This window comes from Leuciscus leuciscus, assembly GCF_965113295.1.
Source record: "Leuciscus leuciscus genome assembly, chromosome: 12".
Classification (NCBI taxonomy): domain Eukaryota; kingdom Metazoa; phylum Chordata; class Actinopteri; order Cypriniformes; family Leuciscidae; genus Leuciscus; species Leuciscus leuciscus.
Genome location: NC_138736.1, coordinates 27,262,943 through 27,276,354, shown reverse-complemented (window position 1 = coordinate 27,276,354; position 13,412 = coordinate 27,262,943). Strand labels below are relative to the sequence as shown.

The following is a 13,412-nucleotide window of genomic DNA, read 5'->3' as shown; positions in this document are numbered from 1 at the left end:
CCCTGTTTCTTTGGTTGGACTGACAAAGTTAACATTTGTACAGCCACAGTATTACTACAAATAAGTCAGACAGAAACATCAAAAGAAATAACGTTACATAAAAAAGACACATGCATGACACTGTACTAGAGCCTTTTTATTTATTGTTTTGTAGCCTGCAATGAGGCGCTCAGTATCTTCATCGGACACTACAAGATAAACACGGTGCTTTATTGGCACAACATAAACCCATTAATATTACGAGACAATAAAATATAACTTTAATTAGGGTTAAACATTTGAATTCTACACTTAAAAACTGAGGGCGCATCTCCGCTGCTGCATCCGACCATAGACATGTATAGAAAGGCTAGATGGCTCAAGGCGGAGTCAGCTGTGTCGTCACTTGGCGGCCATCTTAGGTCAGGAGACTGCGCTGCTGCTCCCTGCTGCTGTGGACGGAAGATGAGTGACATACGCCAACTAAAATGCTCGTAACTTGCTGAATTCTTGACGGATTTACAAACGGTTTGGTTTATTACAAACCTTATTAACGTGGCTATGATTTGTGCTGATGCCGATGTTTAAATTGTAGCTTCACGTTTCTCAAAACGCTTAACATTGCAGCGTAGGGCTATGTTCACACTTAGCGTCTTTTTTCAAACTGCCAGCGTCTGTTCTACATTATAACCCTATGGAGTAAACCGTTTTTTCAAAAAGGTCCTGAGCGCTTTTTTAGACGCCACCGCCGGCGTCTTTTTCTGCAGCTCAGAGCGTCTTTTTAAGTTGAAAAAAGTTCAACTTTTCTGAAAAGAACGCCCTACGTCAAGCGCCTTTTTGACAGCTGACCAATGACAAGCGAGTAGCGAGACCTGTCGTTTCCATAACAACAAGAACAACTGTCTGTCGTGCACCCACAAACGTCTTTGTGAACCGACATTCTCCTCCCCGGTAACTTCAAAAGCCAACGCAAGAGCCAACTTTCTCTTTCTCGACATTTTTTGCATCACACAGGCTGTTGCAGCACGAGGCTGAATCCAGCTTCTTATTCGCAGCTTCTTATTGACGCTATCCGTTCCACCTTAAATGACGCGAACTTCCGCGTTTGCTGGCTTCTTATTGACGCTCAACTTGGGGACCGTGCGGTTTTTCTCTTTTTCGCGTTTTTTAACGGAATTGTGTTACTTTTGTGTCTATTTTCAGAAGAAAAGAATAATTTTTTTTTTTTTAAATGCAAGTAACACTGATATATCAGCGAAAATGGACTGTAAAAATATTTTTCTCTTATTTACACTTTTTAGGGACCCTGTTTATATTGTAGGCCTATCTATTTTCAGAAAATAATAATACATTATTTTGAAAGGTAAATAACAAATAATAATAACATAAAATGACTGTAAAAAATATAATGAGGCCTATAGGCTACATCAATCTTTAATTATTGCAAATAACATAATTTAAATGTAATTAAAAATAAATATATTGAATACTTTTATTTATTTATTTTTATTATTATTACAAATTAAAATTTCACAAGGTAACCAGATATTATGCTCCAGCTTGGATCCAGCCCCTTATGAAGACTGATTATATGATAAATATATATAAATGGTCATTTTATCATTGCTTTAAACTGCACATTAATTTTGCTTAAAATGCATGCGTTTGTAAATACTAATTTGTTCTATCTTATAACTGTACTTTCTGATATCTCATAAAATCCTACTGTGGTTTTGTAACAGAAATCTGCATTTTCTGTAAAGCTGCTTTGAAATATGTATTGTGAAAAGTGTTATACAAATGAATGTATGTATGAATTAAATTGAATTGACTTGAAAGAGCCATTGCATTGTTACTGTACATTTTAAAGTTATGGACCCAATCTGACAATACAGAAGAGTTATCACATTGTTGGCCCATTTGGGGGTGTTTCACTGATGCTTTATCCTGCATCTGTGCTTGAATATAATCATGCACAATTTCAGATATTTATACTGTAGAATTTTGAAATTATGGACCCATGAAAAAGGCCAAAATTACCCATTGCCCATTGGGGGATCTATATCTCAGCTGCCTTTGAGGGTGCGTTAAAAGTTGCCTCAATTATACCCATTGTGCTTGACTGTCACCATAAACAAATTTAGACATTTTTAGCATTGTGAAGTTAGTAGAGCTACTACTCTAACGAAATCCAAATTTTAAGCATTTTTTATTGTAGTATTATTTTTGTATGAATTTCTGAACTTAACATTTCACAATGGAAAATAATCCGCCTATTGCATTTTCTGCACAATTCGCGGCGCTGTTTCTCGGCAACCTCAGAGGGTGCGTTAAATTGGACATTATCCCATTATAGTAGAGCTACTACTCTAACGAAATCCAAATTTTAAGCAGTTTTTACTGTAGAATTATTTTTGTATGAATTTTTAAACTTGGCACTTTACACAATGTATAATAATCCGCCTATTGCATTTTCTGCACAATTCGCGGCGCTGTTTCTCGGCAACTTCAGAGGGTGCATTAAATTGGACATTATCCCATTATAGTAGAGCTACTACTCTAACGAAATCCAAATTTTAAGCAGTTTTTACTGTGGAATAATTTTTTTATGAAGCTTTAAACTTGGCACTTTACACAGTGCACAATGAGCCGCCTAATGTATTTTCTGCCCATTTCGCGGCGCTGGTTCTCAGCCGCCTCAGAGGGTGCGTTAAATTGGACATGATCCCATTATAGTAGAGCTATCACTCTAACGGAATCCAAATTTTAAGCAGTTTTTACTGTGGAATAATTTTTTTATGAAGCTTTAAACTTGGCACTTTACACAGTGCACAATGAGCCGCCTAATGTATTTTCTGCCCATTTCGCGGCGCTGTTTCTCAGCCGCCTCAGAGGGTGCGTTAAATTGGACACTGTCCCATTATAGTAGAGCTACTACTCCAACGATATGCAAATTTTAAGCAGTTTTTACTGTGGAATTATTTTTTTATGAAGCTTTAAACTTGGCACTTTACACAGTGCACAATGAGCCGCCTAATGTATTTTCTGCCCATTTCGCGGCGCTGTTTCTCAGCCGCCTCAGAGGGTGCGTTAAATTGGACACTGTCCCATTATAGTAGAGCTACTACTCCAACGATATGCAAATTTTAAGCAGTTTTTACTGTAGAATTATTTTTGTATGAATTTTTAAACTTGGCACTTTACACAATGTATAATAATCCGCTTATTGCATTTTCTGCACAATTCGCGGCGCTGTTTCTCGGCAACCTCATAGGGTGCGTTAAATTGGACATTATCCCATTATAGTAGAGCTACTACTCTAACGAAATCCAAATTTTAAGCAGTTTTTACTGTGGAATTATTTTTTTATGAAGCTTTAAACTTGGCACTTTACACAGTGCACAATGAGCCGCCTAATGTATTTTCTGCCCATTTCGCGGCGCTGGTTCTCAGCCGCCTCAGAGGGTGTGTTAAATTGGACATGATCCCATTATAGTAGAGCTATCACTCTAACGGAATCCAAATTTTAAGCAGTTTTTACTGTGGAATAATTTTTTTATGAAGCGTTAAACTTGGAACTTTACACAGTGCACAATGAGCCGCCTAATGTATTTTCTGCCCATTTCGCGGCGCTGGTTCTCAGCCGCCTCAGAGGGTGCGTTAAATTGGACATGATCCCATTATAGTAGAGCTATTACTCTAACGAAATCCAAATTTTAAGCAGTTTTTACTGTGGAGTTATTTTTTTATGAAGCTTTAAACTTGGCACTTTACACAGTGCACAATGAACCGCCTAATGTATTTTCTGCCCATTTCGCGGCGCTGGTTCTCAGCCGCCTCAGAGGGTGCGTTAAATTGGACATGATCCCATTATAGTAGAGCTACTACTCCAACGATATGCAAATTTTAAGCAGTTTTTACTGTAGAATTATTTTTGTATGAATTTTTAAACTTGGCACTTTACACAATGTATAATAATCCGCTTATTGCATTTTCTGCACAATTCGCGGCGCTGTTTCTCGGCAACCTCATAGGGTGCGTTAAATTGGACATTATCCCATTATAGTAGAGCTACTACTCTAACGAAATCCAAATTTTAAGCAGTTTTTACTGTGGAATTATTTTTTTATGAAGCTTTAAACTTGGCACTCTACAGTGCACAATGAGCCGCCTAATGTATTTTCTGCCCATTTCGCGGCGCTGGTTCTCAGCCACCTCAGAGGTTGCGTTAAATTGGACATGATCCCATTATAGTAGAGCTATCACTCTAACGGAATCCAAATTTTAAGCAGTTTTTACTGTGGAATTATTTTTTTATGAAGCGTTAAACTTGGAAATTTTACACAGTGCACAATGAGCCGCCTAATGTATTTTCTGCCCATTTCGCGGCGCTGTTTCTCAGCCGCCTCAGAGGGTGCGTTAAATTGGACACTGTCCCATTATAGTAGAGCTACTACTCTAACGATATGCATATTTTAAGCAGTTTTTACTGTAGAATTATTTCTGTATGAATTCTTGAACTTGATACATTACACAATGTACAATAATCCGCCTATTGCATTTTCTGCACAATTCGCGGCGCTGTTTCTCGGCAACCTCATAGGGTGCGTTAAAATGGACATTATCCCATTATAGTAGAGCTACTACTCTAACGAAACACAAATTTTAAGCAGTTTTTACTGTGGAGTTATTTTTTTATGAAGCTTTAAACTTAGCACTTTACACAGTGCACAATGAGCCGCCTAATGTATTTTCTGCCCATTTCGCGGCGCTGGTTCTCAGCCGCCTCAGAGGGTGCGTTAAATCGGACATGATCCCATTATAGTAGAGCTATTACTCTAACGGAATCCAAATTTTAAGCAGTTTTTACTGTGGAATTATTTTTTTTATGAAGCTTTAAACTTGCCACTTTACACAGTGCACTGCACAATGAGCCGCCTTATGTATTTTCTGGCCATTTCGCGGTGCTGGTTCTCAGCCGCCTCAGAGGGTGCGTTAAATTGGAGGGGTTGGGCAATTGGACATTATACCATTATAGTAGAGCTACTACTCTAACAAAATCCAAATTTTAAGCAGTTTTTACTGTGGAATTATTTTTTTATGAAGCTTTAAACTTGGCACTTTACACAGTGCACAATGAGCTGCCTAATGTATTTTCTGCCCATTTTGCGGTGCTGTTTCTCGGCCGCCTCAGAGGGTGCGTTAAATCGGACATTATCCTCTTATAGGAAAGCTGTTCCTCTAATGAAATCCACATTTTGAGCAGTTTTTACTGTAGAATTTTTTTTAATGAATTTTTGAACTTGCCACTTTACACATGTACAATCCGCCTATTGCATTTTCTGCACAATTCGCGGCGCTGTTTCTCGGCAACCTCAGAGGGTGCGTTAAATTGGACATTGTCCCATTAGAGTAGAGCTACTCCTCTAACGAAATCCACATTTTGAGCAGTTTTTACTGTAGAATTTTTTTTTTATGAATTTTTGAACTTGGCACTTTACACAGTGCACAATGAGCCGCCTAATGTATTTTCTGCCCATTTCGCGGTGCTGTTTCTCGGCCGCCTCAGAGGGTGCGTTAAATTGGACATTATCCTCTTATAGAACAGCTGTTCCTCTAATGAAATCCACATTGTGATTAGTTTTTACTGTAGAATTTTTTTTTTATGATTTTTTGAACTTGACACATTACACAATGTACAATAATCTGCCTGTTACATTTTCTGCACAATTCGCGGCGCTGTTTCTCGGCCGCCTCAGAGGGTGCGTTAAATTGGACATGATCCCATTATAGTAGAGCTACTACTCTAACGAAATACAAATTCTCAGCAGTTTTTACTGTAGAATTTTTTTTAATGAATTTTCTAACTTGGCATTACAGTGCATAATAAGCCGCCTAATGCATTTTCTGCCCATTTCGCGGCCCTGTTTCACAGCCGCCTCAGAGGGTGCGTTAAATTGGACATTATCCCATTATAGTAGTGCTGTTCCTCTAATGAAATCGAAATTTTGAGCAGTTTTTACTGTAGAATAATTTTTTGATACATTTTCTAACTTGGATTACACAGTGCACAAGCCGCCTAATACATTTTCTGCCCATTTCGCGATGCTGTTTCTCGGCCAACTCAGAGGGTGCGTTAAATTGGACATTATCCCATTATAGTAGAGCTACTACTCTAACGAAATCCAAATTTTAAGCAGTTTTTACTGTAGAATAATTTTTTTATGAATTTATGAACTTGACATTACACAATGCACAAAGAGCCGCCTATTGCATTTTCTGCACAATTCGCGGCGCTGTTTCTCGGCAACTTCAGAGGGTATGTTAAATTGGACATTATCCCGTTATAGGACAGCTGTTCCTCTAATGAAATCCAAATTTTGAGCAGTTTTTACTGTGGAATTATTATTTTATGAAGCTTTGAATTTGACATTTCACAATGCACAAAGAGCCGTATTGCTCCTTAGGCCCATTTGGCGACGCTGTTTCTCGGCCGCCTCAGAGGGTGCGTTAAAGTGGACATTATCCCGTTATAGGACTGCTGTTCCTCTAATGAAATCCAAATTTTGAGCAGTTTTTACTGTGGAATTATTGTTTTATGAAGCTTTGAACTTGACACTACACAATGCACAAAGAGCCGTATTGCGCCTTAGGCCCATTTCGCGGCGCTGTTTCTCGGCCGCCTCAGAGGGTGCGTTAAAGTGGACATTATCCCCTTATAGGAGTGCTGTTCCTCTAATAAAATCCAAATTTTGAGCAGTTTTTACTGTGGAATTATTATTTTATGAAGCTTTGAACCTGACACATTACACAATGCACAAAGAGCCATATTGCGCCTTAGTCCCATTTCGCGGCGCTGTTTCTCACACGCCTCAGAGGGTGCGTTAAAGTGGACATTATCCCGTTATAGGACAGCTGTTCTTCTAATGAAATCCAAATCTTGACCAGTTTTTACTGTAGAATTAATGTTTTATGAAGCTTTGAACTTGACATAACAATGCACAAAGAGGCGTATGTGTGCATTGTGTAATGTGTCGTTAATTGATTGATTGGTTAATGAGTATGCTCCTAATTATTGTGGATTCCTCTCAGGTGTGTTTGTTATGTGTCCATGCCATGTGATGTTCTATTTAAGCTGCACCTGTACCAATAAATGATTGATTGTGTGTTCTCACTGCAACCTGTGTAAAGCATGTTTATTCTCTGTCTTTAGCTCTGTTTAACATGTCAAGTTCAAAAATTCATACAAAAAGAATTCCACAGTAAAAACTGGTCAAAATTTGTATTTCATTAGAGGAACAGCTGTCCTATAACGGGATAATGTCCACTTTAACGCACCCTCTGAGGCAGGCGAGAAACAGCGCCGCGAATTGGGCGGAAAATGCAATAGGCGGATTATTGTGCATTGTTTAATGTGTCAAATTCAAAGCTTCATAAAACAATAATTGCACAGTAAAAACTGGTGAAAATATGTATTTCATTAGAGGAACAGCTGTCCTATAACGGGATAATGTCCACTTTAACGCACCCTCTGAGGCGGGTGAGAAACAGCGCCACGAAATGGGCCTAAGGCGCAATACGGCTCTTTGTGCATTGTGTAATGTGTCAAGTTCAAAGCTTCATAAAACAATAATTTCACAGTAAAAACTGGTGAAAATTTGTATTTCATTAGAGGAACAGCTGTCCTATAACGGGATAATGTCCACTTTAACGCACCCTCTGAGGCAGGCGAGAAACAGCGCCGCGAATTGGGCAGAAAATGTATTAGGCGGCTTATTGTGCACTGTAATGCCAAGTTAGAAAATTCATAAAAAAATAATATTACAGTAAAAACTGCTTAGAATTTGGATTTCATTAGAGGAACAGCACTACTATAATGGGATAATATCCAATTTAACGCACCCTCTGAGGCGGCTGAGAACCAGCGCCGCGAAATGGGCAGAAAATATACATTAGGCGGCTCATTGTGCACTGTGTAAAGTGCCATGTTTAAAGCTTCATAAAAAAATAATTCCACAGTAAAAACTGCTTAAAATTTGGATTTCGTTAGAGTAGTAGCTCTACTATAATGGGATAATGTCCAATTTAACGCACCCTATGAGGTTGCCGAGAAACAGCGCCGCGAATTGTGCAGAAAATGCAATAGGCGGATTATTGTACATTGTGTAAAGTGCCAAGTTTAAAAATTCATACAAAAATAATTCTACAGTAAAAACTGCTTAAAATTTGGATTCCGTTAGAGTAATAGCTCTACTATAATGGGATAATGTCCAATTTAACGCACCCTCTGAGGCGGCTGAGAATCAGCGCCGCGAAATGGGCAGAAAATACATTAGGCGGCTCATTGTGCACTGTGTAAAGTGCCATGTTTAAAGCTTCATAAAAAAATAATTCCACAGTAAAAACTGCTTAAAAATTGGATTTCGTTAGAGTAGTAGCTCTACTATAATGGGATAATGTCCAATTTAATGCACCCTATGAGGTTGCCGAGAAACAGCGCCGCGAATTGTGCAGAAAATGCAATAGGCGGATTATTGTACATTGTGTAAAGTGCCAAGTTTAAAAAATCATACAAAAATAATTCTACAGTAAAAAATGCTTAAAATTTGGATTTCGTTAGAGTTGTAGCTCTTCTATAATGGGATAATGTCCAATTTAACGCACCCTCTGAGGTTGCCGAGAAACAGCGCCGCGAATTGTGCAGAAAATGCAATAGGCGGATTATTTTACATTGTGAAATGTCAAATTCAAAAATTCATACAAAAATAATTCTACAATAAAAAATGCTTAATTTGGATTTCGTTAGAGTAGTAGCTCTACTAACTTCACAATGCTACAGTAAAAATGTCTAAATTTGTTTATGGTGACAGTCAAGCACAATGGGTATAAGGCCCCAGTGCAACTTTTAACGCACCCTAAAAGGCAGCTGAGATATAGATCTCCCCAATGGGTAATGGGTAATTTTGGCCTATTTCATGGGTCCATAATTGCAAAATTCTACAGTATAAATATCTGAAATTGTGCATGATTATATTCAAGCACAGATGCAGGATAAAGCATCAGTGAAACACCCCCAAATGGGTCAACAATGTGATAACTCTTCTGTATTGTCAGATTGGGTCCATAACTTTAAAATGTACAGTAACAATGCAATGGCTCTTTCAAGTCAATTCAATTTAATTCATGATACATACATTCATTTGTATAACACTTTTCACAATACATATTTCAAAGCAGCTTTACAGAAAATGCAGATTTCTGTTACAAAACCACAGTAGGATTTTATGAGATATCAGAAAGTACAGTTATAAGATAGAACAAATTAGTATTTACAAACGCATGAATTTTAAGCAAAATTAATGTGCAGTTTAAAGCAATGATAAAATGATAATTTATATATATTTATCATATAATCAGTCTTCATCAGGGCCTGGATCCAAGCTGGAGCATAATCTCTGGTTACCTTGTGAAATTTTTATTTGTAACAATAATAAAAAAATAAAAATAAAAGTATTCAATATATTTATTTTTAAATACATTCAAATTATGTTATTTGCAATATTGATGTATAGGCCTCATTATATTTTTTACAGTCATTTTATGTTATTATTATTTGTTATTTACCTTTCAAAATAATGTATTATTATTTTCTGAAAATAGATAGGCCTACAATATAAACAGGGTCCCCAAAAAGTGTAAATAAGAGAAAAACCACATGGTCCCTAAATTGAGCTGATGACATGTACAATTATTAAAGAATACTGTAGCCTAATTATGTGCCTTTATATTTTTACAGTCCATTTTCGCTGATATATCAGTGTTATTTGCATTTAAAAAAAATATTATTCTTTTCTTCTAAAAATAGACACAAAAGTAACACAATTCCGTTCAAAAACGCGAAAAAGAGAAAAACCGCACGGTCCCTAAGTTGAGCGTCAATAAGAAGCCAGCAAACGCGGAAGTTCGCGTCATTTAAGGTGGAACGGATAGCGTCAATAAGAAGCTGCGAATAAGAAGCTGGATTCAGCCTCGTTGTTGCAGCTCTTGTTATAGCAGCCCGGTCTCACCCCAAAACGTCATATACTGACGCGTCTTGACCATGCGTCAACATACGACGAAAAGGGTACCCCTTTAACGTCAATATGAGACGCAGACAGAAGCGCACCAGCAGCGCCTCCTAGCGGTACCCTAACGCATACCTAAACCTACCCATAACCCGAATCGTCACATATGGACGTTATGGGGGTACCCTTTTCGTCGTATGTTGACGCATGGTCAAGACGCGTCAGTATATGCGCCAGCCACAAAAGACGCGCTCGGCTGCTATTTGTAACCGAACGCTGCCAGCGTTTTTTTTTTGCTAAAAAAACGCCGTTGTCAACTTTTTCTTGTCAAAAAAGACGCTAAGTGTGAACATAGCCTAGCTGTGTGTTTCATGGCTGCCCTCTACTCTAAAGTGATACCACAGTCGACATTTTCAATTATTAACAGGTTTCCTGAGACCAACAACGTTTCTTGACAACCTAATCTTTTGTCTAAATGTCATTTTGTGGATGTGGTTGTATTTATTTGCTGGCTAGCAGTGAAGAGGTCGTAAGTGAGTCACCAAGCAATTGTAAATTGGTGGGAGAGGCAGGGTAGTCTTTCGTTTCAACATAGCTTTGAGTTACACATGATTTCCAAGTGGTTTGGTTTCTTAAAAACATCTTTACATTTGGATTACTTTGTTGGTTTTTTGTTTACAGAACTTCTGATTACGCTTGTGGAAAATGCCTGATTATTGTGCCGCCTACGGCTGCACCAACGCACGGAGCCTCCAAACCAGAACGCGTGGGATCACCTTTCACAAGTAAGAAAAGAAAATATTATGACTATTATTAGGATACTTAGTAATACAAGTTCTGCTAGGAATAGTGTAACTGAGACAACATTACAAGATTGGCTACATATATTTGCATACATGCAGTACATAGAATCAAAATGATAATATATTTTATACTGTATTTTAGTCCATACCCTCAATGTTGAAGGAAATAAAGGTGCAAGGTTAACAATCATTTATATCTGACTACTATTTCTCCCATTTGTAAGGTTTCCCAAATGCAGCGAGCGCCGGAGACAGTGGGAGCGTGCCCTGAGAAGGGAAGGTTTTGTGGCTAATGACAGAACACTGCTCTGCAGTGAACACTTCAGAAATGAAGATTTCGACAGGACAGGGCAGACTATCAGATTCAAAGCTGGAGCTGTTCCATCTGTCTTCAACTTCCCTGCTCATCTTCAGAGGGTACGTGTATAATTGGCCAACTAGAATACAAGGTGTTAAAGATGGATGCATCGATATTTAAATGTGATTTAATGTCACACTTTCTGCAAGTTTAGCAATACATAAAGTGTATTACAGATCAATTGAATATTTAACTATTTTTTCAGCCGGTAGCACCAAGAAGCACAAACGCTTCAAGAAAAGCAGGAGAAAAGAAGCCCATGGACCCCGAGCAGGATCAACCTCCGCCTGATGTTGTGAGTATTTGTACACATGAGGAATGTCACTAACAAATACACTAACCCTAACCCTAATTAACTTCATTATATATTTATTTATTACTTATTGTTTTTTTTTTGTTTTTTTTCAAAGCCACAGCCATCCACTAGAGAGAGGCAAAGGAGTCGGAAGAGGAAGGCCCCTGACCACCAATATGCAATGCCTTCCTCTCCAAAGGCTCTTAAGGCCAAACTTGATGCAGCCATGGCCACAGTGCATAAACTGTGGCGGGAAAAGAGCAATGCCTTGGCAAGGGTAAGGAGGGCCAAGAAGAACATGAAGGTGAAGTAAAGGCAGTCGGATGCATAGACAAGCGCCGGTAAGCTATCTAGCCTTTCTATACATGTCTATGCATCCGACTGCCTTTACATCACCAACCATCAGCGCAAAGCTCCTCCCTCCCGCACGCAATGGGTTGTGGGCAATATTAGCCGTTAGAGTGTGCATTGATCTGCACTTCGAATTCTAACCGGAAATAGTAGACCATCCGGGAATCTTTGGAATACTCATTTCAACATACTACGATTTGGGACGTACTAATTCTAGTTTCGCATACTATTTAGGACGGATAGTATGCGAATTGGGACTCAGCAATGTGCTAAACTGCCAAAGTCACGTGATTTCAGTAAACGAGGCTTCGTTACGTCATGGTTCACAGCAGTCGTTCAACGGTTCACACATACACATACATTTTTCTGGAACATTTTTTGACAGTATTCGCTGGAAGAAAGCATGGTTATTCCCTGGAAAATATTGTATACATGTCAAATCTTTGTGTTGCATTTAGAAATGTATTCACTAAAACAAATTTCTTAAGACTTTGCCTAAATTTGATGTCTTTATCGCAGTGATTTCCCTTATTGTAAAATCTCTTAAACTCATTCATTACAATAAGAACAACAAGTTTATTAAGAATTATCAAATATTTCTACTGGTTGAGATGTCATTGTTATTTGTCTGTATTTTTCTTTTTTTTTCATTTTCATTTTTATGTTAACATATTCAATGCATGCAGTGCTGTTTCCTTTCTTGCAAAATAAAAAATAAAAAAATAAATAAATTCAATTCTATGGTTTTCATTCGTATTCCCTGAGATCGCCCCCCAGCGGCGAACCATTGAACAAGACTGTCTATGGGTTTTACCCTTTTACAGTCTGTGGTTTTACCTAAGCTCTGATCAGTTTTATACATTTGTACAAGTTTAAATTAGACATTAGTATAATTAAAAGGAATAATAGTAGTTAATAGTCTCTTATTGGCCTGTGAGCAATCCATGGAACAAACAAAACAAGCCCTGGAAATGTATAAAAGAACACATATTACACAGACACTTGGTGTTTAATCTTATTAGACGATTAGTTAGTTGCATCTGATAGAAAAAATCAAATCATTGGAATGTTTGTTAAAGGAATAGTTCACCCAAAAATAGAAATTATCCCAGAATTTACTCACCCTCAAGCCATCCTAGGTGTATATGTTTCTTCTTTCAGCCAAAGAAGATCTGAATTATATTAAATAATATTCTGGCTCTTCCCAGCTATGTAATGGCATTGAAGTACCCGAGTACCTGGTACCTGAAAAACTAGTACCTGAGTTTTTGAAGCTCCAGAAAACCACATCCATCCATCATAAAATAATCCATACTACTCCAGTGGATTAATAAAGGCCTTCTGAAGTGCAGCGTTTGGTTTTTGTAAGACAAATATTCCATATTTCAAACTTTATAAACTATCATCACTGGTTTCCAGCAACAGCCGTACGTGTGTTCACAAGAAAGTCGAGTTCCAGAAGGGTGACCTCTGACCTGACGTAGCACATACAGTAGCATAAGCTTAGGTGAGAATTGAAGAATGCGGACGCGCAGAGGATAGAGCAAAACACAACGCCTGTT

The 13,412-nt window shown here is 38.0% G+C and overlaps 1 protein-coding gene across 4 annotated transcripts; it reads left to right on the top strand.

Annotated features, from left to right (window-relative positions):
* Positions 1–66: 66 nt before the first annotated feature.
* Positions 67–12,586, top strand: LOC309510343 (THAP domain-containing protein 3-like). Of its 4 annotated transcripts, none has more exons than XM_082185086.1 (5): positions 67–469; positions 10,725–10,828; positions 11,071–11,263; positions 11,410–11,499; positions 11,615–12,586. In XM_082185086.1, the coding sequence occupies exons 2-5, from the start codon at positions 10,749–10,751 to the stop codon at positions 11,810–11,812; spliced, it is 561 nt and encodes a 186-aa protein (XP_082041212.1). In that variant the 5' UTR covers positions 67–469; positions 10,725–10,748; the 3' UTR covers positions 11,813–12,586. The 4 variants fall into 4 exon arrangements, with proteins under 4 accessions (XP_082041212.1, XP_082041211.1, XP_082041209.1 ...); XM_082185085.1 differs by having other exon boundaries at positions 67–473; XM_082185083.1 differs by having other exon boundaries at positions 69–507.
* Positions 12,587–13,412: the final 826 nt, after the last annotated feature.